General features: G+C 43.0%; 1 protein-coding gene across 7 annotated transcripts in view; it reads right to left on the bottom strand.

Annotated features, from left to right (window-relative positions):
- MICU1 (mitochondrial calcium uptake 1) overlaps positions 1–25878 on the bottom strand; it is a 512953-nt gene that overhangs the window by 75445 nt on the left and 411630 nt on the right. For all 7 annotated transcript variants that reach the window (XM_029609124.1, XM_029609121.1, XM_029609122.1 and 4 more), the window contains one exon: positions 15015–15152. In XM_029609124.1, the coding sequence (XP_029464984.1) occupies positions 15015–15152 (138 nt within the window). The remainder of the gene's footprint in view (positions 1–15014; positions 15153–25878) is intronic.

Raw genomic sequence — 25878 nt, forward strand, 5'->3', positions numbered from 1 at the left:
ATGATTTAGAAGTCGAAGGGCTTATTTCCCATGTAGTACTCCTCTTTGCCAGTTTTTTATGGTGAGAGTGTCGTGAGTGTTTATGAGAATAGTGAGATGAAGAGTCTGTATGACTTCTACGTGAAGCATGTGATCGCTTCCTACGTTTTATTGTAACTTTTTTGGTGTCAGCGCTCGAAGAAAAGGAGATATCTGAATGAGGTGAAGTTATTGGTGAAGAAGCTGAAGAAGAGCTTCGTGAAGGGTAACGTCGTCGTTTCAACTCCTTCTGTAGCATCTGAGATGAGTGAATATGTCTCTTATGCGCAGATTTAGATGTAAGCGCAGATTTAGAACTATGCGAGTATTTAGATTTATGCGCAGACATAGATTTATGCACTGATGGAGATTTGTGGCGGATCTAGATTTATGCGCGGAAGTAGACTTGCGCGCATATCTTTCTGTTTTTGTGCGCGCAAGGGTTATTGGCGCCGATGTCTTCAGCGCCGCGCACATAGATTGCAATGGAGTTGAGCACGTAGGTGATGTCGGCGCCGTACGCACAGATGTCGACAGCGCCGTGCGCTCATTTGCTCTGTGCGCAGCATTCTTCGCCGTGCGCGCCGGGTTCTTCTGCTCTGTGCACGGAAGTGTCATCGGCGCCGTGCGCATAAAAGACTTGTGCGCCGATCCATCTGTAGGCACCAAAGTATTATGCACCTACTCCTTTGTGCGCATATGGCGCTGTAGGCGCAGAAGTAGGCGCAGAGTTTTCTGGCGCCAATAAGTCCCATTGCGGCGCTTCAGGCTCTGCGGATTTTCTAGAATCTATTGGCCTTTGTCGTTTTGAGCTCTCCATACCTCCAAGAGTGGAGGATTGAGGATCCGACGAAGATTTTCTCTTTTTTGAAGGAGCTGATGAAGTCGGTGGGCCAGGCGATGAATGAGCCTCCGATGGTTCCTTTGAGGCAAAAAGCTCCTGAAGCCTGTAGGACCTTTGTTTTAATGCTCTAGGAGACAACCTGGAGCAAAATTCACAATCTTCCCGATTGTGATCTGGTCCTAGGCATCGGTAACATCGGTCATGGCCGTCCGTGACCGACATTACTTTGCCGCAATGACAAGGTTTAAACCCCGATTTTGACATTTTCTACTTTTTGACTTTGAGGAGAAGGACAGCTCCGTGTGTGATCCCGCTTGCGGAAAAAAAACAGACTGAGGAGATTCCGTTACTTTCCTGCGCGGGAACAGACGCGCAGCCGCAGAGAGCAAAGCTCTGTTCTCTGCTTTGACAAGCTCCGCCTCCCGGGCCTGATTGACAGATCCCATGACAGCATGGCTAATTCAGCCCTGCTATCGATGGGAAAACATTGTTCAGATAGTAACCCGACAACCATAACCAATCATATGGTACTAACATCATCAAACCCCCCTCCCTCTCCCCTCCCAACCACCCAAGGGAGGAAAGAATATCAAAAATAACCCACCATGTGAGAAGGGGAAAGAGTGGACCCAATAAGGTGCAGCGGAGCACAATGTAAACAAAGAGGTTAGAGAGTTATACACAAAGAATCGCTAATCAACGCAGGATACATTTCTGATCAATTAGAAAACGAATCTCCCCAGACAAAGCATGGCCAAAAGGCTGCCAAATCTTGTGGAAATTAGAGAGATAATGAGGTTTCAATTTAATGGATTGCGATTCCAAATGCAAAAGTTCCACTAGTTTTTTTATGCCATACATAGCTTCCGATGGAGAGTTCCCATCTAACCATTTTAGCAAGACATGGCTTACCCACCATAAAACCTTTATAAAGAAACACCTCATTACTCAGTCCTTCAATAGCCGGATCAACACCCAAGAAACACAAGGCACCTGAGCTATCCAGTGATTTTTGCCACCAATTCCCCATCAATCTGCAAACAGAATCCCAAAATTTCCTCACCTCAGGATCTTCCCACAATCTGTGGATCAGGGTAGCCATACGATGCCCACATTTTAAGCAATTCCCATGCTCAGCAATGCCAGCCCAGAATGCATGTTGGAAGGAAAAAAATCATCCAATGTAAAATTCTAAACTGCAATTCCCAAAGGGTAATACAATTCAGCCTCCGATAGAGAATATAGGAGCAAACAAAGATATCATCATCCACCAAATCCAGGCCAAGATCTACACTCCACACAGCAGCTAAAGATTTAAAGGTGTCATACTGTTATGGAGGTGGCCCCTTGATCTGAGACAAGGTTGGCGTTACCTACAGGGGGGGAAGCCCCCTGTAGGGCTTGGTCGTTGGGAGGCGGCACTCAGGAAGGAGAAGATCCACCAGGACCTTCACCTATACCAGCCCATGTTCCCCACAGGTTGAGTCCTTGAGTACCGTAGCCCACATGACTTAGGCATGGGTCTCTCGATTAAGACAGTCCCAAGAAGGCAGGAGGCAGAAGTGACGTCAGACGTACCAGAGGTCGGAGCTGGCACCAGAAAAGAAGAACCAGGGACAGTCCAGAGGTTAGGGCAGGTAACTAGCGAGAAGAGTCAGTGAACAAGCAGATGGTTAGGACAGGCAGTGGATAAAGAATCCAGGGACAAACCAGAGTCAGAGCCAGAAGAGCAATCCGAGGGGATGAGGAGCAGGAACAGGACCACAGAATCTGGAACCAGAACCAAGAACAGGAGCAGGATCACAGGAAACAGTAACAACTCGCACTCTGAGCAGAGCAAGACATATTGCTGAGGCGAGGAGGGAACGGCAAGGCAGGAACTTTCCTGCTGCTGGCCCTTTAAATGACAGGAAGTGGCGCGCACGCACGCCTAGGGGGAACCACGAGAAGCGTCGTCGCCAGGAGGTGCCGCGAGGGCTGAGGAAGGCCATGGCGGCAGGGGCCTGCGCTGGAGACGGGGATCGGCGACGAATGGGGCAGGAGTAAGCCCTTCTGCCCCTCAAGCGGAGGGGCCTGGCCGCATGGGCCCACGGCCGGGGTGCCTAACACATACTCAGTAATAGAATGTAAAATGGTATACAGTCCAGACAGAGTATGTTTTCTCTGGGTACAAACCAAATAAAACTGTTGAAAGGCCCCAGACATATACTGCAGCGACTGAAGAGAAAAAGAAGAAAGAATAAATCTTTTAATCTGTAGGTAAACCAGAATCTATTTGATGGAGGCCTATGTTGTTAACACAGGCAAAAGGATGCTCTCGTTTTAAATGTAGATCAACAAACGGCAGTAACAATGCTTTATATTGATGATCGAGGGCCCTATAGTGGGGTGTATATTGGTCAGGAATAAAATCCAGATTACCTCTAAAGGGGATGAGAAAAGATTGGTCCCATGGGAGATTTAAACATGTTCTGAGTGCTTTCCAAGCCATATATGCAACTGTAACCCACATAGAACCAGACAGATTGGATGGTAGCAGGAGCTAGGTGAGTGGAGAACATACAGTAAAGATAAAGGAGCCAACAAGGCAGACTCCAAGGTAATATCCGAGTATAAGCTTACGCCTCCGATCCAATCACCAACACTACGCAGATTACAGGAAATGTTATAGTAGCAAAGGTTAGGAAAACCTTCCGCCCATCCTCCCTAGGGAAGAAACCCTTCATTGACATCCTGGCACATTTATGTCTCCATATAAATTTAGACCAGATCTTCAGAAAAGTCAACACAGTTTTACTAGTGAGGTGAAGAGGAATCATCAGTAAAACAAAGTAGATTCGGGAGAAGCATCATCTTTATAAGCACAATACGTCTCATAAAGGAAAGAGAGAAATGTGTCCACTTCTCACATTTCCTCTGAAAATCCACCCGAAGCGGTTGGATATTCAAAGAGTACCACATTTTAGGATTCTTATATAAATCCAATCCCCAGTTTTTAAGCCTATCTTGCACCCATCATAAAGGGAAATCCATCCATACAGCCTGCAAATGCCCAGTTAGATCCAGAGCCTCTGATTTATCTAGGTTCAGCTTTAGTCCAGAAAAACTGCCAAAGTCACTGAAGATTTTTAAAATAATGGACAACGAGGCCCTTGCATGGGGTAAAAACAACAAAATATCAGCTGCAAAAAGAAGTACCTTAAGAAAAGGGGAGTTGTTCACCTCAGCCACTGCCTCAACAGCTGCATTCAATGTCAAAACAAGGGGTTCCAAAGACAAAACAAAAAGTAGAAGGGACAAGGGACACCCCTGTCGTGTACCTCACTGTAAGGTGAAAAGAACCAAGAAACAACTATTGACCCAAACCCAGGCTTCAGGGTTAGAGTACAGAACACAAATGGCATCACATATAAACCCCTGAAACCCAAAAGAGGGGAGAAGCCGCTGCAAATAAGACCACAAGATCCCATCAAATGCCTTTTCGGTGTCAAATCCAATTAGAATCGGGTCCACCATTACCAAGCGTTGCCAATTTTCCAACAGGGCCAGAACTCTACGAACATTTAACACAACCCACCTCCCATGCTTGAACCCCACTTACCCAAGTGAAATAAAATCTGGGAGAATAAATTTTAGGTGGTTAGCAAAAACCTTAGCATACAGCTTAATATCTAAATTTAGCAACGAGATTGGGCAATAAGAAGTAACCATAATAGCATCTTCCCCAGGTTTGGCCAAAACTATAATGTTAGTGCTTTTCAAAGATTCAGGCATCCATCGCTCCTGAACCATAACAAACAAAAGCTTAAGGCTCACCACAATATTATCACTCAAAGCCTTATAGAAATGAGCCGTCAGGCCATCTGGACCAGGCGATTCCTGAATAACCTGCTGAAAAGCCTTGTTTAGTGACTAACTGCCCAGAAGTTAAAGTGGGTAACTTAACCTTCCATAAGAATGCCTACATATTATCACAGTTCATCTCCTCATCTGTGTACAAACTTTGATAATATCACCGAAAAGCATCACTAATTGCCTGGGGGAAAGTACACATCAGTCCCCCTGAGCCACGAATATTTGGGATAATTGAAGATGCAAATTTATCCTTACCAAGGTTAGCCATCATTTTACCAGGTTTGTTCCCATAAAGAAAAAAACGATGCTTTAAATGAGAAGGAGAGTGCTCTACGATGCAACTTTTATCATTAAGTAATTTTCAAGCTGCCCAGTATTCTTTCTTAAGACCTAGGGACTTATCAGAAGATAACCGTGGCTGGAGAGAATAGGTCAATCAAGAAAGTGACAAAATACCCTGTCCAATTCCTTCTTTTTCTGAATAGTATAACTAATAATTTCCCCCTGGAGAGCTATTTTAGCAGTTTCCCAAAAAAGAACAGGAGTTGTCATATGTTGGCTGCTATTTCTCATTAAAAAAAACAAACCCTTGAAAGCGGGATCTGCTGCCAGCCATCTTGGCATCCTCCATTTTGGCAACCCTGGAGAGGCTGAAAGGCGTTCAAGGACACAGGACACCAGGCAATGATCCGAAATGACCAGCATTCATATGAAAAATAGCTGGAAGAAAGGAGAAGAAAATCTATTCTGGACTGGAAATCATGTGCCCTAGCTATGTGAGTAAACCCAACCTCTCTAGGATGCAGTAGATGCCAGGCATCCAGCAATTGTAGGTGTTTGCATAAAAAATGTATCCCCTTGTCTGGATGTGGGCTGGTCTGAGGCAATACGGACTGTTTATCTAGATTATCATCAACTATACAGTTGAAATCTCCCCCGAAAATTATGGGTGCATTCCCCAGAGATTTAAGAACACTAACTATTTTTGTAAAGAAAGTGTGGTTATATCTGTTGGGAGCATAGATGGAAGCCAAATGAAAAGGTCTGCCAAACAGAAGGCCAGAGAGAGCAACGTATCGGCCTTGAGTGTCATAAGAGACCTGGGGGAGTTGAAAAGCCACATTACAATGAAACAAGATCGCCACCTCACATTTCTTAGATGTACCAGGAGATGCAAATACCTGAGAAACCCACCACCACTTAAGCTTAGTGGGCTGGATTTTAAAAGGGTTACGCGCGTAACCCTTTTAAACCCCCCCTGTGCACACCGAGCCTATTTTGCATAGGCTCGGCGGCGCGCACAAGCCCCGGGACGCACAAAAAGGGGCGGCTGGGGGCGTGGCCAGGGGGTGTGGTTTAGGATCGGGGGCATGTTCAGGGGCGTGTGGGCGGTCCGGGGGCGTGGTCGAGTGCCCTGACACAGCGGCCTGTGTCGGGGCCTGCCGCGCCGGCGTGCGTAAATTACTACTGCCCGGAGGCAGTAGTAAATTTTCAGATAAAAGGTAGTGGGGGGGGGGGGGTCTGGATAGGGCTGGGAGGGTGGGTAAGGTAGGGGAAGGGAACGGGCAGTGCACGCAGGGCTCGGCGTGCACAAGTTGCACAAATGTGCACCCCCTTGCGTGCGCCAACTCCGGATTTTATAAGATACACGCGTATCTTATAAAATCCAGCGTACATTTGTTTGCGCCTGATGCGCGAACAAAAGTACGCGCGCGCTGTCTTTTAAAATGTACCCCAGTATGTTTAGTGTCATTCATATGTCTCTCTTGTAGGAAAGCAATTTGGCATTTTAATCTGTTTAGTTGGGACAGAGCTTTCTCCTGCTTAACAGGGGTTCCCAACCCAGCGACATTCCATGTGAAAATGTTTGTTTTGCTTCCTAGACCTAATCTATTCAAAGGATCTAAAGGGAGAACTGCCCCACCGCAACAGCAACCACAGCCCAGTAAAAGAACCACATGCGGTCTGAAACCATTGGATAGCTATGAAAGGGGAAAAAAAATAGAAAAATAAAAAAAAAGACCCACCACAAAAACCCCTGCCCACAATGAAAAGGATACATCCTCCCCTATCCCACCTCCCCCTACCTCTCCAACCCCCTTCCCAGAAATTGCCAATCTACTCCATCACCCACAATGTAGGTTAGAGGTCGAAAGGACATGTATGGGGGACCACCTCCCCATTAAAGCAGACAGAAGCCTCTGCTACCAACAAATAAACAAATACAAATGGAGAGGATTTACAAATGGATAAATGAGCAACCCACAAATCATAGCTACATGAACTAGAATAAATTTTAAAAAACCCTATAATATTAGACTTAAGATTAGCGGCAAACCCACAGACTTTCAAAAAGAAAATAAAAACATGGTTATTTCAGAAAGCTTTCACATAACCGAAACACGACAACTGTATCATGACCCAAAGTTTTCAGTTTTTAGATTGTATTTCATGTATTGATGTTATCCTTGCTTATATTTTATTTTGTTCTCCTTTATCTTTTATAATGTATTTTACTTTTAGAATATTCTGTACAATTTATTTAAATGTATTTTAATTATTTAATTTGTTGTATATCTATTTAATTGTATTTTTATATCACTATGTTGTAAACTGATGTGATGTTCTCATGAATATCGGTATATAAAATAAATAAAGAAACCCATAGTATAAAAAGAGAAAAATAAAACAGGTTTGCGTCATCTCCCCCAGGAAGATATTCAGCACGGTACGTTATGGGCCGAGTCACCCGTCTCCCATAACTTAAAAAGAAAAATGAAAGTCTCACAGTCGTGTGATATACATAAGTCCGGTAAGAAACTGCAGCATTGTCCATGAAGGCAGATCCATCGAGCTTCCTCCTGCAGAGTAAATAGCAGGGTGGATCTTCAGTAAGGAATCACAAGTGATAGTGGCTTGCTCAGAAAACGGTAAAACAAGGAATATTGTCCCATTACAATGAAAAAAACAAAAAGGCAATGGAAGAAAAACAAATACCCAATCTAATATCACCAGGAACGAAATGCAACAGTTAGTGCAAGTAAGGGCGTAGAGAAGAGCCAAAGGGATCCAAAGAAAACAATAAGCTGTTCTGTTCTGTAATCATGCCATAGTAAGGGATAAACAGGTCCTTGAAGCAAAACGGTAGCCGTGTAAACATAGACCACTGAAGATCCCAAATGTCAGTCAATAACAAAAAAAGGGCGGCCAGCACTTAGGTAATCCACTTCACAAAAAAGGGAGCGAGAAGGCAATGAAAAAATAGACACCTCAGGATAAGGCAGTCGGCAAGGTAGCTAAGAATTTCTTCGCATCCTCGACATCAGTGAAATCCATACACTTCCCTTGATACCACACCCACAAAAGCGCCGGGAACCGCAATGCAAATCGAATGTCATGTTGCACCATACTAATGCAGACCGGAGAAAATGCGTGCTGCAACAACATGACACGGTTATAGAAATCTTGAAAAACAAGAACCTTCTGATTCTGATAATGCAGAGTTTTTCTCTTTTAGAAGGCTTGCAGTAGGTGCATGGATAGATTTCCTGAAAGAAAAAGCCTTCCTCCCCTCAGACATAGCGAACACACTCGAAGCCTTTGTGTATCAACTGCTAAAAACACATCAGACAACAGCCAGAGATTTCTGGTTGTTTTGAGATACATGGCAACAGCTATACATGTAATTCCACTGACCCATCTTCATATGTGACTCCAACAGTGGAGCCTTTTACCCTCAATTGGACCAATTAACTCATTCCTTGATGTTCTCGGTGAACATCTCGCTGTTCCACGCGCAGGTCACCAGAGGCAGGCAGAGCTCCGGAGTCTCAATGCGTGGATGAGACGATGGTGCAAGGAAGAGGGATTCAGTTTTGTTAGGAACTGGGGAAGCTTTTGGGGAAGGGGGAGTCTCTTCCAAAGGGATGGGCTCCACCTTAACCAGGGTGGAACTAGACTGCTGGCGCTAACCTTTAAAAAGGAGATAGAGCAGTTTTTAAACTAGAACAAAGGGGAAAGCAGACAGTCACTCAGCAGCGCATGGTTCGGAGAGAGGTATCTTCAAAGGATACTAATGATGCATTAGAATTAGGGCATCCCGACAATGAGGTTCCAATAATAAGAAAAGTAGTCCAAGTGCCTGTAACTAAAAACTCACCTGAGCTAAAACATTCTAACTTACCCCTATCAATTAAAAAGCAGAATGAAAATACAAACAAAAAACAAACTTTGAAATGTTTGTATGCTAATGCCAGAAGTCTAAGAAGTAAGATGGGAGAATTAGAATGTATAGCAGTGAATGATGTCATAGACTTAATTGGCATCTCAGAGACATGGTGGAAGGAGGACAACCAATGGGACAGTGCTATTCCGGGGTTCAAATTATATCGCAATGACAGAGAGGAGCACCCGGGAGGCGGTGTGGCGCTTTATGTCCGGGATGGCATAGACTCCAACAGGATAAACATCCTGCACGAGACTAAATGCATAATTGAATCTTTATGGGTAGAAATCCCTTGTGTGTCGGGGAAGACTATAGTGATAGGAGTATACTACAGTCCACCTGGTCAACATGGTGAGACTGACAGTGAAATGCTTAGAGAAATTAGGGAAGCTAACCAAATTGGTAGTGCGGTAATAATGGGAGACTTCAATTATCCCAATATTGACTGGGTAAATGTAGATAGAGAGATAAAGTTCCTGGATGGAATAAATGATAGCTTTATGGAGCAATTGGTTCAGGAACTGACGAGAGAGGGAGCAATTTTAGATCTAATTCTCAGTGGAGAACAGGATTCGGTGAGAGAGGTAATGCCGCTTGGCAATAGTGATCATAATATGATCAAATTTGATTTAATGACTGGAAGGGGGGACAGTAAGCAAATCCACGGCTCTTGTGCTAAACTTTCAAAAGGGAAACTTTGAGAAAATGAGAAAAATTGTTAGAAAAAAACTGAAAGGAGCAGCTATAAAAGTAAAAAGTGTGCAAGAGGAGTGGTCATTGTTAAAAAATACCATCCTAGAAGCACAATCCAGATGTATTCCACACATTAAGAAAGGTGGAAAGAAGGCAAAACGATTACCGGCATGGTTAAAAGGGGAGGTGAAAGAAGCTATTTTAACCAAAAGATCTTCATTCAAAAATTGGAAGAAGGATCCAACAGAAGAAAATAGGATAATGCATAAATGTTGGCTAGTTAAATGTAAGACATTGATAAGACAGGCTAAGAGAGAATTTGAAAAGAAGTTGGCTGTAGAGGCAAAAACTCACAGTAAAAACTTTTTAAAATATATCTGAAGCAGAAAGCCTGTGAGGGAGTCAATTGGACCGTTAGATGATCGAGGGGTTAAAGGGGCACTTAGAGAAGATAAGGCCATCGCGGAAATATTAAATGATTTCTTTGCTTCGGTGTTTACTGAAGAAGATGTTGGGGAGGTACCCGTACTGGAGAAGGTTTTCATGGGTAATGATTCAGATGGACTGAACCAAATCACAGTGAACCTAGAAGATGTGGTAGACCGGATTGACAAACTGAAGAGTAGTAAATCACCTGGACCGGATGGTATACACCCCAAAGTTCTGAAGGAACTAAAAAATGAAATTTCAGGCCTATTAGTAAAAATTTGTAACCTGTCATTAAAATCATCCATTGTACCTGAAGACTGGAGGATAGCTAATGTAACCCCAATATTTAAAAAGGGCTCCAGGGGCGATCCGGGAAAGTACAGACCGGTTAGCCTGACTTCAGTGCCAGGAAAAATAGTGGAAAGTATTCTAAACATCAAAAGTGTTTGGGTAATTGCCAGGTTCTTGTGGCCTGGTTTTGGCCTCTGTTGGAAACAGGATGCTGGGCTTGATGGACCCTTGGTCTGACCCAGCATGGCAATTTCTTATGTTCTTATCAATCCTTTATATATAAAACTGGATAGCTTAGCGATGACAGTTGTGGCTGTGAACGCCCTGCTAACTTGGGCCCAAGCCAATGCACACGCTCAAAGATCATTTTGCCTTGGAGAAGAGAAAGACCTAATTCAGGTAGTAACCACTCCTCCAAGAGCTTAGAGAGGTCTAGGCCAGCTTCTTTAGTGATCCCCACAAAACAGAGATTTGAGAGACAAGTCCAATTTTCAAGATCATCAGCTTTAGCTTCCTGTGCTGCCAAAGACTTTTTAAGTGCATGTAAGTGGCTTTCCAGTTTTAGGGTGCCATCCTCCACCTGCTATATCTGCCCTTCCACATGATCTAAGCGTAGGCCAAGTTCAGATAGAAGGATTTAACTTCCTCAATTTGCGCAGATGTAAGTAAACCGAGCAGCCAGAGCCTTGACAACCGTATCTGTGAGCTTCAGTACCAGTGTTGAGTCTAAATCTTCCGCTGTCTCCAAGTAGGAACCTCCGCCATTTTAGGAGACACTAACTTAGCTCTGTCCTTCGCTTTTGCCGGCACACGACAGACATACTATGCCCTGATATCGCAACTCACAAGAGTTGAGTCGCTCCTTTCTTGCTCACGGACCGAGTCGGACCTGCAAACCACCACCAGAACACAGGTAACAACAAAATATGAAGAAAGGGAAGTGTTCCCCAGAGATCTAAACTGTGCAACTGCTCAGGCCCACCACATCATGTGACCTCTCGGTGACATCTTTTTTATTCCAAGAAACCTTTGGGAAAGTACTTAGTATTTAATATCTGTGCAGGTATATTGCAAATGTGATCCAGGTTTATGCTTCATGTTTTATGATTGTATTTTTTATGATGATGTTTTGCATTTTATAATGATTCAATCTGCTTAGCTTGCCAGGTGCATTATAACCGGGCTAAACATGCTTTTAAATAAAAATAAATAAATAAAAAACCAGGGACATTAAGGAGAGAGAGAAAAAAAACCCATCAATAATCTAGGCAGGGAAAAGTGGAACTGAGGATGAGCAAAGAGTGAGAAGCAGAGCTGTAAATAAAAGCCAGAGACACCAAAGCTTGGAAAATATTTCTTGAAAGAGAAGATTAATGAACTAATTTGCAAAGAGGGAGTGGGGGAAGAGAGCAAGATTGCCCTGCCAAACACCACCCCCTTTTCCAGGTGAGCCAAACTCAAACATTCCCAAATCTAGCCCTTAGCAGCATCAGCAGCTCTGGCCAGCAAGGGTCTGCAAATCAAATCCTGGTCCTCTGGAAGGCAGCCTGCAACATTTGTTACTTAGCCACCCAGCCAGACCATAACCTGAACATTTTCAATAGAAGAGTTTAGAAAGGAATTACTCTGCTAATCACAGAAATTCAGGGCCCTTGTCTGTGCTGCATGCTCACCACTACTTACAAACTAGTTCATCAAACCTGGGAGTGATTAATTTCAGTGCCTTCCTATGAGCTATCAACAAATTCATTCAGTGGAAGAGCGGGGCAGTAATAAAACATGTCCTTTCCACTGCTATGCTAGAATCCAAGGTCTCAGATTCTAATCATAAAGCAAATTCACGTGGTCACCGTTTAGAGAAGCACTGCTGTGAAAAATCAAACCCACAGCTGCAGTGGCAGAGTGAACAGAAATATTTACAGACATTTGTTTTTAATTTGCTGAGCAGACTGTATAAAATTAGTAATATTTACTTTTTCCTTCTGATTTTATTTTTAGAGAAGAGATAAGTACTGAATGTTTTGGGTTTGTTTTTTTTTAAACCCTTTCAATATAGCCACATTCATCATTATGGATTCAAATAAACTTAGATGTCACTTTGAGGATCATGGGTGTCTACCTGAGCAAACAGCATCCTGATGCATCCAAAGTTACTCTTGGGGAAATTCAGCCCAAGTGCACAATGTCCAGAAGTCCTTTCTCACACAGTACTTTTTCTTCGGAATGCGGGAGGACGTGGAAAAGGAACTGCTGAGGTCCTTGCCCCCGCCTCACCTTCTCCAAATGCTGCCCTGGAACAGCCATCTTCTTCTCAGACAATGAATGCTGCACGGCGCCCAAACTCCAGCACTGCTCTTGCGGCACTTTGAGAACAGCCGTGGAGTCCCTAAGCGGCACAGCTCTCAGAAGGGGTGAGCTATTCGACGACTGAAGGTAACAGCTGTTGTGGGGATCAGGATTACAGGGCAGGTTGGGAAAAGGAGAGCAAGAGAGGGAGAAGACGGGGGAAACTGGCTGGTGGAAATTGGGGGAAAGCTGACAGTTGAGGACAGGTAGGTGGGTGTGGAGATTGTTCTCCCCTCTCCCAGCTGGTCCTAGCCAAAGTGTGGGGAGCTGTGTGGGTGAGAAGGGAGAGAGTGCTGAGGGGAGAAGAATATTGGAGAGGAGGATAGTAACACATAATATAGTAAACGAAGGCTGATAAAATGGCACATCCAATCTGCCCAGCAAAGTTTCAGGGTTTTAACTGTGGCTCCATGTAAGTTATCCACGTGCCTTGTTTTTAGCGTTATAAGTTCCACTCTGTGCAGGCTGCCCCCTTGCTTTGTTTAAGGTTGATACTGCTGCTCTGTGCAGGTTACCCCCAGTTACCACAGGCGAGTTCAATGCTGCACGTCCATCCTCTTGCTAACAGGGATCCCTCTGTGTTCATCCCACACTCTCTTGAATTTGTCACCATTTTTATCTTCACCACCTCCTGCAGGAGGGCACTCCAAGCATCCACTACCCTTTCCCATGGAAAAATATTTCCTGACTTTGATCCTGAATCTTTTCCATGATGCCTAGTGCTACAGTTTTATTTCCATTCAAAAAAAAAAGTTTGTTTCTGTGCATTTTTAATACCTTTAAGGTATTTAAAATTTTTCTATGAAATTCACACCAGCCCGGTCTTTCCTCTCTTCTAGAGTACACATAATTAGGTCCTTATTTCATCTGTCTATTGGTGCAGAGCCCCACACCATTTTGGTTGCCTTTCTCTACACCACTCCTACTTTATATTTCTATATTTTCTGAGATACAGCCTCCAGAACTGAACAAGAATTGCTGCTCAGAAGTTTGCGAATAACTTTGTTGTTATCCCCCCATATATTGGAAGCTAATATAGCCGCCGAAGGATCGAAGTTACATGATCTTTGATACATGTGTACGACAGTATATTGTGCGGCTGATTTCCGAGTATGAATATGGGTAGGGCTTCTGGTTTTCAGGGATTTGTGGAACAAAAACCTTTAAATAATAAAAAAAAAATAATGTGGCAATCTGCAGAGCACAACGGGAGCTGCAGGCAGCACCGACTTCTTTCAACTGCTGACATTTGTAGTTTCAATCACATACATCACTGTATTGCTGCAAGTATTGGCAGCTCCAAGAAGTTAGCAATGCTTATCGGCTTGGACTCTATTGATTGCTAAAGTAAAATCATCAAAAGCCATAATTATGGTGTATTACTATTGGACTCCTGAGGGAATTCTGCACCAAAAACTTACAAATTCTGCATCTTTCAGTAAGAACTTTTTTTCTGTTCTAAATTTAAATTAATTACTAGTAAAAGACAGTGATTATCTATCTATACATCTAACATACTGTATGATGGAGTTCAAACTTGTGGTAGCCTTCTGTCTGTGCTGTTCTGGCTCTGACCATAAGAGGGTGCTCTGAATGTGCGCACACTGCAAAAAAGGAAACACTGGGGGATGTGAAAAGTCACATGTCTGCTGTTGAATTTTCAGTGAGCTGTAGCCAGTATTGTATTATTTTGATACATACAGTATGCAGAATTTGAAAATATTTTGAACAGAATTGTTATTTTTTGCGTGCAGAATTCCCCCAGGATAGCATAAACAGCTATCTCAGAGGAAAAGACAGCAGCACCTTGGCACACCCGAAGTGTAAATGCAGTATGAACAATCTGTTTGAAAGTAGGAGCCTAGTCCATAAGGAAATATGCAGTATTTAATTTAATGAAACATTTTAACCAAAAAAAGAAAGGAGACATATGAATAAGATCAATATAAGAAAGAACAGAGAAAAACAGCAAGCTATTTGAAAAACATGGCCAATTTTGCAGGTTTAAATAGCATTCAACAGTAATGAACACAGCTACTTCACAACACATTTATTTTCTAACAGTACTAGTCCAACTGTTCTTTAAAGCCCACAGGAAACAGCAATGCTTAAAGAAAGCCTAGTAATATTTTTCATCTTTTATGTCCCCTTAGACCACACAAGGCAGAAAGAAGCTAATGATCATTCTTGGTTTTCTGTCTTATGGCCAGCACCGACTCCTTCCCCTCCCCCCCTCCTCCACAACCCCATTAGTAGCATTAGATGAAGAGCTGAATGCTCAGCCTTCACTCATGCTGCCTTTGCAGCACCCACCTCTGCATCTTTAAAGTGCTTCTTGAGCTGCTTCAGCATATGGGTGAGCTTCTTGGACTGCACCCCGCTGTACGCCAGCAGCATGCTGCCAAACTGGCGCTCCGTGATGTGTCCGTTCACCGGGTCATGGCGATCAAACTGCAAGAAAGACACAGGAGAAATAAACACAGTGAGAGATACCCCCTTGCTATGCACACAAAGGCAGCGGGACTCCTGAACTAGTCAGTGGGTTTTATAGTCCAGTCAGCAAGGAGAAATGCAAAAATATTACATTAGACATCTCAAGCTGGGTCAGCCCAAGGTCCATCAAGCTGAAGATCCTGCTCAGAGAATGATCAGTCCAGGTTGCAAGTACCTGGCAGATCCCATAAAGTAGATCTAATTCCTCTTACTCACTCCCAGGGATAGAAATAGCTTTCTTTAGTCTACCTGGCTAATAATGTGTTATGGACTTTTCCTCCAGGAACTTGCCCAAACCTTTTTTAAATCTTATGCTAGTCGCCTTGGTCATATCCTCTGACAACAGATTCCACAGCTTCATAGTGCGATGAGTGACCAACTATTTCTATAATCTGTTTTGATTCTGCTGATTGTTAGTTTCATGGAGTGACCCCTTGTTTTAGGCTTTATTTATTTACACAAACTTCTATCCTGCTAATCCGCAAATCTCAGTGGAGTGCAAAAAAACATACAAAATCAAATTGGACAAACAATAACTTAATATCAAGCAGCACTAGCAATTAAAGAGCAAAAGCTACCAGAAACCTGAGAGGTAAGAGGAAGGCCAGGGTAAACAAATAAGACAGCAGCTTCCTAAAACAAAGCAGGTCCTTTTCTGCTCTTATTTACCTGTTCCACACCATTCATGATTTCATAAACCTCTATCAGGTCCCCTTTCAGCTGTCTCATTTCCATACTGAAAAGCCCCTCAAAGGAGAGCCAGTCCATCCCCTTTAATCATTTTTGTCACTCTCTTCTGCAACCTTTCTAGTTCTCTTGCAGATTTTGGTGGCATCCCTAAGGTAAAATGTTTAAAGCCCGCAACTACAAATGAAACTAAGCCAGCTAGGGTACTACTGTGCTGTTTATTAGCAGGTATGTATCACATGCCTATTGGAGGAACACTTGTCAAATGCAGAAGGTGGAATATGAAAATGTGCAAAAGGCAGATTAGGAAGATGCTAGAGTCTCAAGAGTTGGGATACCACATTAAAGACTTTGCATGCCTGGAAAGATGCAATCTCAGAGCTGCAGATCATGTTTTAAAGGTAAAGCAGAATGACACTACAGAAAAAATATTTAGGGAGCAATTAACAGGGACATAATAGCTCATGATCAAATGCCTTTCAATTGTCTGTAAGAAGGACTCCTTTCCCTTAGCTGGATACAGGATGTTTCCCTGGTGTAGCACAGCTCTTTGACATATTCTGAGAATTGTCCTTATACAGAAATGCATCTGCACTTCCGCCCACACAGTTTCCCTCTGGTAAATTTCATGGCATCAAGCTTTTCTTTGCTTGGACTGTCCTTTTGATTAATTGTGCGTTTATATTTTAGGATGACTGTGTTTCTCCTTTGATGTCCCTGCCGAGGCAGCCTTCAGGCGAAATACAGGACCATGTCAGGAGACCACCACTGTTACCATGTTTGTTAACACTTGGTAATAAGCAGCTCATATTGTGTATTTTGTTTCAAGGAATTTGAAGGACAGGTGCTAAAACAGTTTTGGTCTGTACACCCTCTCTTTTGCGTCTTTTGACTTGTGCATGTGACCTTTTTCCATGTTATTTTTTTGCTTTTGATCAAGCTTCTTATTCCTTATGTGGCCAGACTGGTATCCAAGAAACTGGGTCGGAGTAGAGGGAGGGAGTAACAGTCAATCTAGCAATCTGACTGGCAGAATGTCTCGTGAAGCTTTATTTACTTCATTTTGGGACTGCAGTTTCCATCTCGGCTGGAACTGGCCCTCCGCAGGGTTCTGGTGCCATAAACCTTCCCTTCACAACAACCAGCCAGGGTCCTCATAAAAGATATCCCACACTGGGGTTTCAGCACTGCAGGAGAGGAATGCCACCAATTACAGAGCACCCTGCGAGCCAGCCAGTGCCTGAGAATGGTTTTACAAACGGCTCTGCTTAAGAAATATTTCCGCAGCACATTGCAGTCCAGCCAGTAAGGGAAGTATGCACAGCTCCAGACTTTGGGCTTTGCACTCTGCTGCACTGTACGCCTGGACCAGACCCAGAGTTGGTGCCTTGTGCTCAAGTCACACATAAAAACCCACCCTTTTGAAGTTGCTTTTAAATGTTAAAACCCCAGCTTTTTCCAGTCGTGTCCTTGTTCACGTTAACCATGTTTATATTAATAAATAAATATCTTGAAACCTCCTATTTGTCTTGAGTACGCTGTAAGCACGGCCCTCAGTTTTCTGTGGCAGCTCAAGGGTAAATTCTGCAGCAAGAGTTCAAAACATTCTGTGGTAAAGTTTCTGGAATGCTGTGACTATTATGCAGCATATTTGCATATATCTGCATATTAAATAAATGCGTATTTTACTTTATACAAACAAAATCATTTTCTGACATTTCTTGTTTGTCTGTATAATTTATTTTTTTCTTTTTTTGGGGGGGGGGGCTAACGGGATCTTAGTAACGTGCTGGGAAGGGAGGCGGGAAATAGATAAGGAGTATCAGGGAAGGTGGGGGGATCAGGAGAAAAAGGGAAGAAAAGGGAGGGAGGAAAGGGGAATGATGATGGGATCCTGGATCAGGAAGGAGAGGGGTCCAGAAACAGGAAAGAGGGAAGGTGGATCCATTCTCTCCTAGCCCTCCTCTCACCATCCTTTTTCTCACTCACACATATACCCCACACACCCTCCGTCCTCTCCCTTACACCATCAGTCACCTCGCTTACCCCTCACTGCTCTCACACATGCTCCCTCACCCCACAACCCTTCTTCACACACATTAAACCCCTCTCCTCATCTCCTTCTCTCCACTCCCCCTGCCTGACCATCTGGGCTTGGCCAAAGGAAAGCAGCAGCAACGCAGGACCTTGGGCTGCTTCCTCTTTCTGTGCTGACGGGGCAGGAGGGAGGGGGCACCATCGACACTGAACTGTGCCAGACACCTGACTGCCACGTGGTGCAACGTGAAAAACTCCAGTGCCGGACAGCACAAGAGCCGGCCTGAGGTGGCATGGAGTGGGGAGGTAACAAGATATGTAGGTACTTCCATGTGGCTCCTGATCTCCTGCAGCGACGCCACAAAGAAGAGAGAATTCTATAGCAAGGAACAGATTTTGCGGGGCCCTTTGGATGGTTGTGGAATTGGGGGAGAACAGGGGTCATGACTGTAAGCTCCATGGAATGGGAACTGTCAATGCAACTGTTTAGAGCTGCGTACATGCAGTAGCACTCTAGGAGGTCAAACAACAAAATAATTACCAATTTAGTAAGGAAACGATACACAAAATCAGATGTCCACATTTGGAAGCAAATATTTTGGTTTTATAAAGAGTCTCTGGATGATTTTTCTATGCAATTAATTTGTATTGTGCTTTATTTGTCTATGAATTAAATCCAAATCCAAACTATTAGAGATTCTGAGTGTAGGAAAACATCTCAGATCAAGCTTACTCCTAGCTGCACTGATGTGTGCTTCCCATATGAATAGATGATTGAAATTGGGTTAGCCAATATCATATAGAAATATAGACTTTCTAGATGATCAAATTTGACATCATCATCATCTTGGGAAATGCACGAAATGGCAGAGTGAGGGTGCAAAGGGATTAAATTATTGAGGAGGATTTTATACTTGCCAGATGAAAAAAGCAAGACAAATGTATTTAGTTATCCCCAGGCCCTTGGCCTTGATTTTATTTTTAGTGGAGACAGACTTTAGGGCTTGGTGATTATTTGATGATTTGAAATTGAGTTTAGTGATTGATGGCCTATAAAGGTGTTATGAAAATTGCATTCAATAGATGTATTTTTAGATTACTCATGTATTATGTTTTATTGTATTTTTAGATATTTGAGTACTCTGTAATCCGCTTTGTGTTGAACCTTGGATATAATAAGTAGGGTGGTTTCTGTCTTTTCATTATGCAGACCTCTCTGCATCTTGCATGACTCTGCTGTGTGAGATGCTTTCTGCCACCTGCCAGTATTAGTTTCACCAGGCGTGCAGGCAAACATACGATGGGGCTTTTAAGTGAATCGCTGCAGGCTGGGATAGCTTCTATTAGCGCCAAATCCTAATAGAAAGATGCTGTAGTGCAAGGCTTCCCAGACTGCAGAGAGTTGATTGCTTAGAAAGCATCACTGATTCGAGGAGTACTGTGTTAAGAGTGATCTGGCTAGCACTGCACTTTCCAATGAATTGTTCAGAGCTGTGATCTGAACTCGGGGGGGGGGGGGGGGGGGGGGGGGGGGGTTCCAGCAGCCAAGGGGGATCAATTTTTAAGAGGGAGAGTTTCAGTGCAGGGCAGTGGACACCCCCATGCCCCCTGCCTCCTCCCTAGTGGCATTCGGCCAGGGTCAACTAGGGAGTCAGTGAATCCCCAGCCCTGGGGATGCCAATGGGCCAGTTTTCAGTAAGACTGAACTTTTGTTTTTTTCCTGGCCAGGCTGGTTGAAATTTAAAAAATAAAAAATAACAATAGTACAGGACAGCACAGCTCAACAGTCAGGCAGGCCCTGCAGTGCCTAGTCCCCCTCCTCCTGCAAGGGCCTCTGGTAACCAAGGAAACCTGTGCGAGGGGGCAAGGCGCTCCAGGGCCTGCTGGAGCACTCCTGACAGCTCTGGCCCCGCGCTGGAGCTTTTCTTTTCTATTGCTGCTGCTCAGCTGCTGCAATTACTTCGGGGTTTGTTCAGGTTGGTTGCCAGTAAAATGTGGAATATATATCTGTAAATTAAATTAAATGAAGGACCAGGGTGTGGGGAGAGGGATGTCAAAGACAATTTTCACCTAGGGTGCTAGCTGTGCCCTATAACCAGCCCTAGGAGGCAGGGGCAGTAGCACAGGAGACGCTTTACTCCACCGTGTGCAGCACAAAACCCTCAGCTCTCTCGCCTTCTCCCAAGCTCTGTGGGAGTTTGATCTCAGCTAGGGGGGGAATACAAGAGAATCTCCAGGGGCAGAAGTCTCCTGCCCAGTGCAGAAGAGAATTGGCAATTTTGTCTCCATCCCTACACTGTAAAGGGTAGAAAACTATGACACGGTTTACCAGTGTTTCCATGTAACCCAGGAGGTAACTGTGGACTTGGGGAGGAAAAGAGAAATGTATTTCGCCAAGATTAATCAGGGTAAAGATGATCACCTACATACAGCACATTAAGAAGTATGGAGAGACCACCCTTTTCCTGGTTCCGACGGCATTTTAAAAATAAATGCTGCATAACATGCAGCTTGAAATGAATTATGCAGATGCTGTGTACACCCAGTGTGTCAGCTTCAGCAGCTCTGGTGCCAGACCCTGCTGTGTTACTGCTTGCAGAAATCACTCTCTCTCTACCTCAGCCCCAAACATCCTGCTTCTTTTCTCAATTTCTGCCAGGTTCTGGAAGGTAATAACCCTGGGACTCTGGGCTGCAAATTAGAACACTATTTCAAAAAACTGTATTCATGGCTGTATGCCCATGGACTCCCGAAGGGAATGCCAGGAGCACGCTATTATCTACCCACGGCTGTCACTGGCACCACCCCAGGCAGCAGGGAAGCCTCTGGCTCTTGCTGCACACACTGCCAGGCAGAGGGACATGGATTTTACCTATTGGGGGCTGCTGCAAAGGCAATGGTCACGGCCCCTGGGAGCGAAGGAGTCAGTCAGCGCAGAATGGCAACACCTACAGGCCCCTCTGAGCAGGTTAGTTATCCAGATAAAGTTAACTGGATATTCAGTGGCCCTTAGCCAGGTAAAAGGGCCGCTGAATATACTTGGATAAAGTTCGCCAGGTAACTTTAGGCTGGCGATTTGTCTGACTAGAGATACCTGGGTAACTTTGTTCGGGCAGCAGTGAATACCAGCACTGCCTGGATGAAGTGAAACTATACTCCAGGAATGCCCCCGGCGCCACCTTTTATTACTAGGTAAATTTTGGGCAGGCAACAATTTGCTTAGACAAAATTTAGCCAGAAACAGGGGAAAAATTTAGCCAGGAAAAGGGGAACATTTTCAAACCTCAAGGTGAGCCTGTGTAACACCAGAAGATAGCTGGATAATCTCTTAATATTTACCGATCAGCGACCAGATTTAGGACCCATAATTGCAGGGTTCATGAGAGCGCCCTAGGGCATGAATGCCATGATTGAACTAAAATAAGTGGAAAGGGGATACATAATATGGGAAAAATCCCCAGGTAATTGCAAATGAAGGATCATGGGGTGTTTTTTTCATGTTTAATGTTTTTTTTTTCAGTTTTGCAAAAGAAACCAAGCTGAAAAAAACATTAAACAAACAAAAAGTGAACCTCTCTAAAACAAAAAAACGAACTGAAGCAAAAAACTGTGGGCTGCACATCCCTAGGGAACATTGTGTACAAAACACTGGAGGGGAAAGTGAGAAAGAGGATGGATAGTGAAAGGTAGACCAAGAGAACAATAGAAGTATAGAATATGAGAGCTGATAAGAATTGTAAGGCTCATAATGTTTTCACAGTTTACTTCCTGGTGCATGCCTCAGACCCAGGTGATCACTGGTCTTAATTCTTTGCAACTAGGGATCCCCTATGCTTATTCCATACTTTCTTGAATTGTTTTAACTTTCCACCACCTCTCATTCCATTCTAGGCATCTATCACCCCCGTCAGTGAAGAAACATTTTCTGATGTTACTGCAAAGTCGACCATTTCATATCATGACCTCTTGTTTTAGAATTTCCTTTTCTCTGATAAATGTTTGCTTCTTGTACAATATTAATAACTTTGAGGTATCTGAATGACATATCTCTTGCCTAGGGTATACTTATTTAGGTCCTTAAGTCTCATCCACTATCTCAGCACCTCCTGCTTAGATTATTGCAACCTGCTCCTAACAGGACTCCAAGTGAACCATCTCTCTCCACTATGATCTATACAAAATTCAAGCTACCCCACTTATCTTTTGCCAGCGTCACCATGTCCGTATAACTCCTCTTCTTGAATCACTACATTGACTCCCTATCCACTTCCGTATACAATTCAAGCTTTTCTTACGCATCTCCAGGTGCATTCATTCTGCAACTCTTCGTTACCTCTCCCTACAACCATCCTTGGGAACTCCACTCATCAGGCAAGTCACTCCTATCTATAGCCTTCTCCTCCAGTGCCAAACCCAGACTGTGCTTTCTACTTTCCTTTCTACCTGAAATCGGTTTCCCGAAACTTTGAGTCATGCTCCCTTTCAGACCTTATTCAAATCCAGTCTAAAAACCCACTTTAAGGTTGCTTTTAAATCTTAATCCCCAATTTTCCTGATCACAGTTTCGTTGATTTAAACCATTTCCTTAATAAATGAAATTCCCAAAGTCTTTTTTGTCCTATATGTTAGTTTTGATTAGATTGTAAATTCTATGAAGCAGGTACTATCTCTTAGAACTCAAGAACTCTGCCATACTGAGTCAGACCAAGGGTACCTCGAAGCCCAGTATCCTGTTTCCAACAGTGGTCAATCCAAGTCTCAAGTACCTGACAAGTACCCAAACATTAAACAGATCCCATGCTACTAATGCTGGCAACAAGTAGTAGCTATTTCCTATTGATCATCAGCAGTTTATGGATTTCTCCAGGAACTTATCCAAACCTATTTTAAACCCAGCAACACCAACTGCCTTAACCACATCTTCTGGCAATGAATTCCAGAGCTTAATTTCGTGTTGAATGAAAAAGAATTTTCTCTGATGTGTTTTAAATGTGCTTCTTGCTAATTTCACGGAGTGCCCTCTAGGCCTTCTATTATCCGAAAGAGTAAATAACCAATTCATGAAAGGACTTGAATGGGTAAATGTGATTTTGTAGACCTCTATCACATCCCTCCCCCTCAGCTGTCTCTTCTTCAAACTGAACAGCTCTAACCTCTTAAGCCTTTTTCTCATAGGGGAGCCGTTCCATGCCCTTTATCATTTTGGTTGCCCTTCTCTGTACTTTTTCCAATGCAACTATATCTTTTTTGAGATGCGGTGATTAGAACTATACGCAGTATTCAAGGAGTGGTCTCACCATGGAGAGCTACAGATGCATTATGACATCCTCCATTTTATTTGCGGTTCCCTTCTTAATAATTCCTAACATTTTGTTTACTTTTTTCATCACAACAGCACGATGACCCGATAATTTCAATATATTATCCACTATGACATCCAGATCTTTTTCTTGGGTGCTAACTCCTAATATGGAACCTAACAACGTGTAACTACAGCATTTATTTATTTAGTGCTTTTTTATACCGGCATTCGTGATACAGATCATATCATGTCGGTTTACAAATAACAAGGGTAGTAACCTAACTAACTATTAACATGGTATAGAGAAGACAAAAGCATTGATTATTTTTCCCTATATGCATCACCTTGCACTTGTCCACATTATATTTCATCTGCAATATGGATGCCCAATCATCCAGTCTCGCCAGGTCCTCCTGCAATTTATCACAATCTGCTTGAGGTTTAACTACTCTGAATAATTTGGTGTCATCTGCAAATTGATCACCTTACTCGTTTGTACCCCTATCCAGATCATTTATAAATATATTAAAAAGCACCGGTCCAGATTCAGATTCCTATTCCTGAGGCACTCCACTGTTTACCTCTTCCCATTGAGAAAATTGACCATTTAATCCAACTTTATTTCCTGTCTTTTAACCAGCTTGCAATCCACAAAAGGACATTGCCTTCTATCCCATGGCTTTTTAGTTTTCTTAGAAGCCTCTCATGAGAGACTGTCAATTGCCGTCTGAAAATCCAAATACAACACATCTTCTGGTTCACCTTTATTCACCCTTTCAAAAAAAAAAATAGCAGATTTGTGAGGCCAGACTACCCTCGCCATCCTGGCTGAGTCCCATTATTAAACCATATCTATATGTTTTGTTATTTTATTCTTTATAATAATTTCCATGATTTTTTCCGGCACTGAAGTCAAGCTCACCTGTCTATAGTTTCCCGGATCACCTCTTTTTAAATATCAGGTTACATTGGCCATCTTCCAGCCTTCAGGTACAACGAATGATTTTAATCATAGGTTATAAATTACTTGTAATAATTCTGAAATTTCATTTTTTAGTTCTTTCAGAACCCTGCGGTGTATACCATCCAGTCTAGGTGATTTGCTACCTTTCGGTTTGTCAATCAGGTCTACTACATTTTCCAGGTTCATCATGGTTTGGTTCAATTCATCTCAATCATCACCCTTGAAAACTGTCTCCAAAACAGGAATCTCCCCAACATCCTCGTCAGTAAACACCAAAGCAAAGAATTCATTTAGTCTTTCCATGATGGCCTTATCTTCCCTAAGTGCCCCTTTAACCCCTCGATCATCTTACTGTCCCAATCTACTCCCTCGCAGGCTTCCTGCTTCATATATATTTGAAAATGTTTTTATTATGAATTTTTGCTTTTATGGCCAACTTCTATTCAAATTATCTCTAAGCCTGTTTTATCAATGTTTTACATCTAACTTGCATCTCTAACATGTATTTGTATAGTGCTATTTCTATTTATTTATTTAAAAACTTTTCTATACCGTCGTTAAGTTAAATAACCATCACAACAGTTTACAGAAGGACACGATAAAGAGAAATATGGGTGGTATAGATTACAAATTAATCATGTGCCATCATAGTACGGTAACAATTTAAAATAATAAACTAAATATGTAAGTTAATCCTGATTGTTAGGAACAAATTAGGCGGTTTGATTTTAACATTAATATGCTTTTGTAGGTTACTAATAACAACTTCTAGCTTGGTACATCCTTATCTATCAACTATTTTTCTCCTTCTCTTTATAAAATGCTTGTTTAAAAAGCCAGGTTTTCAGATTAGTTTTGAATCATTTCAAATTTCTCTGTAGTCTTATTTCGAGTGGCATGGTGTTCTATAGTACAGGACCAGCCAGTGACACAGTGCTCTTTCCCTTACTTGCGTGAGATGTGCTGATTTGACAGAGAGGACAGTTAGTAAAGCTTTATTTGCAGATCTCAGGTTTCTTTGTGGTACAAGCACACGCAGTGCCGTGTGTTAAGCCTGTCAGCTTTTTCATCATGGATTAGTTTATGGATTATACAAAGTGTTACAGAAATAATTAGTAGTAGTATAAGGCCCCATGGTGCAAACCCTGCACCATTTTGATAGCTTTTTCTGTAGTCTCTCTACTCAGGGATCTGTACTGGGACCCAAGCTTTTCAATATATTTATAAATGATCTGGAAAGGAATACGAAGATGTAATCAAATTTACAGATGACACAAAATTATTCAGAGTAGTTAAATCACAAGCAGATTGTGATAAATTGCAGGAGGACCTTGTGAGACTGGAAAATTGGGCATCCAAATGGCAGATGAAATTTAATGTGGATAAGTGCAAGGTGATGCATATAGAGAAAAATAACCCATGCTGCAGTTACAAGATGTTAGGTTCCATATTAGGAGCTACCACCCAGGAAAGAGATCTAGTTGTCATAGTGGATAACACATTGAAATTGTCGGCCCAATGTGCTGCAGCAGTCAAAAAAGCAAACATAATGGAGTAGATTTTAAAAGGGTGCGCGCGGGCGTACATGTGTGCGTGCTACCCGGCACGAGCACATTTACACCCGATTTTATAACTTGCGTGTGCAGGCAAGTTATAAAATCAGGAGTTGGAGCGCGCAAGGAGGTGCACAATTG

This window comes from Rhinatrema bivittatum, chromosome 7 (assembly GCF_901001135.1).
Source record: "Rhinatrema bivittatum chromosome 7, aRhiBiv1.1, whole genome shotgun sequence".
NCBI lineage: Eukaryota > Metazoa > Chordata > Amphibia > Gymnophiona > Rhinatrematidae > Rhinatrema > Rhinatrema bivittatum.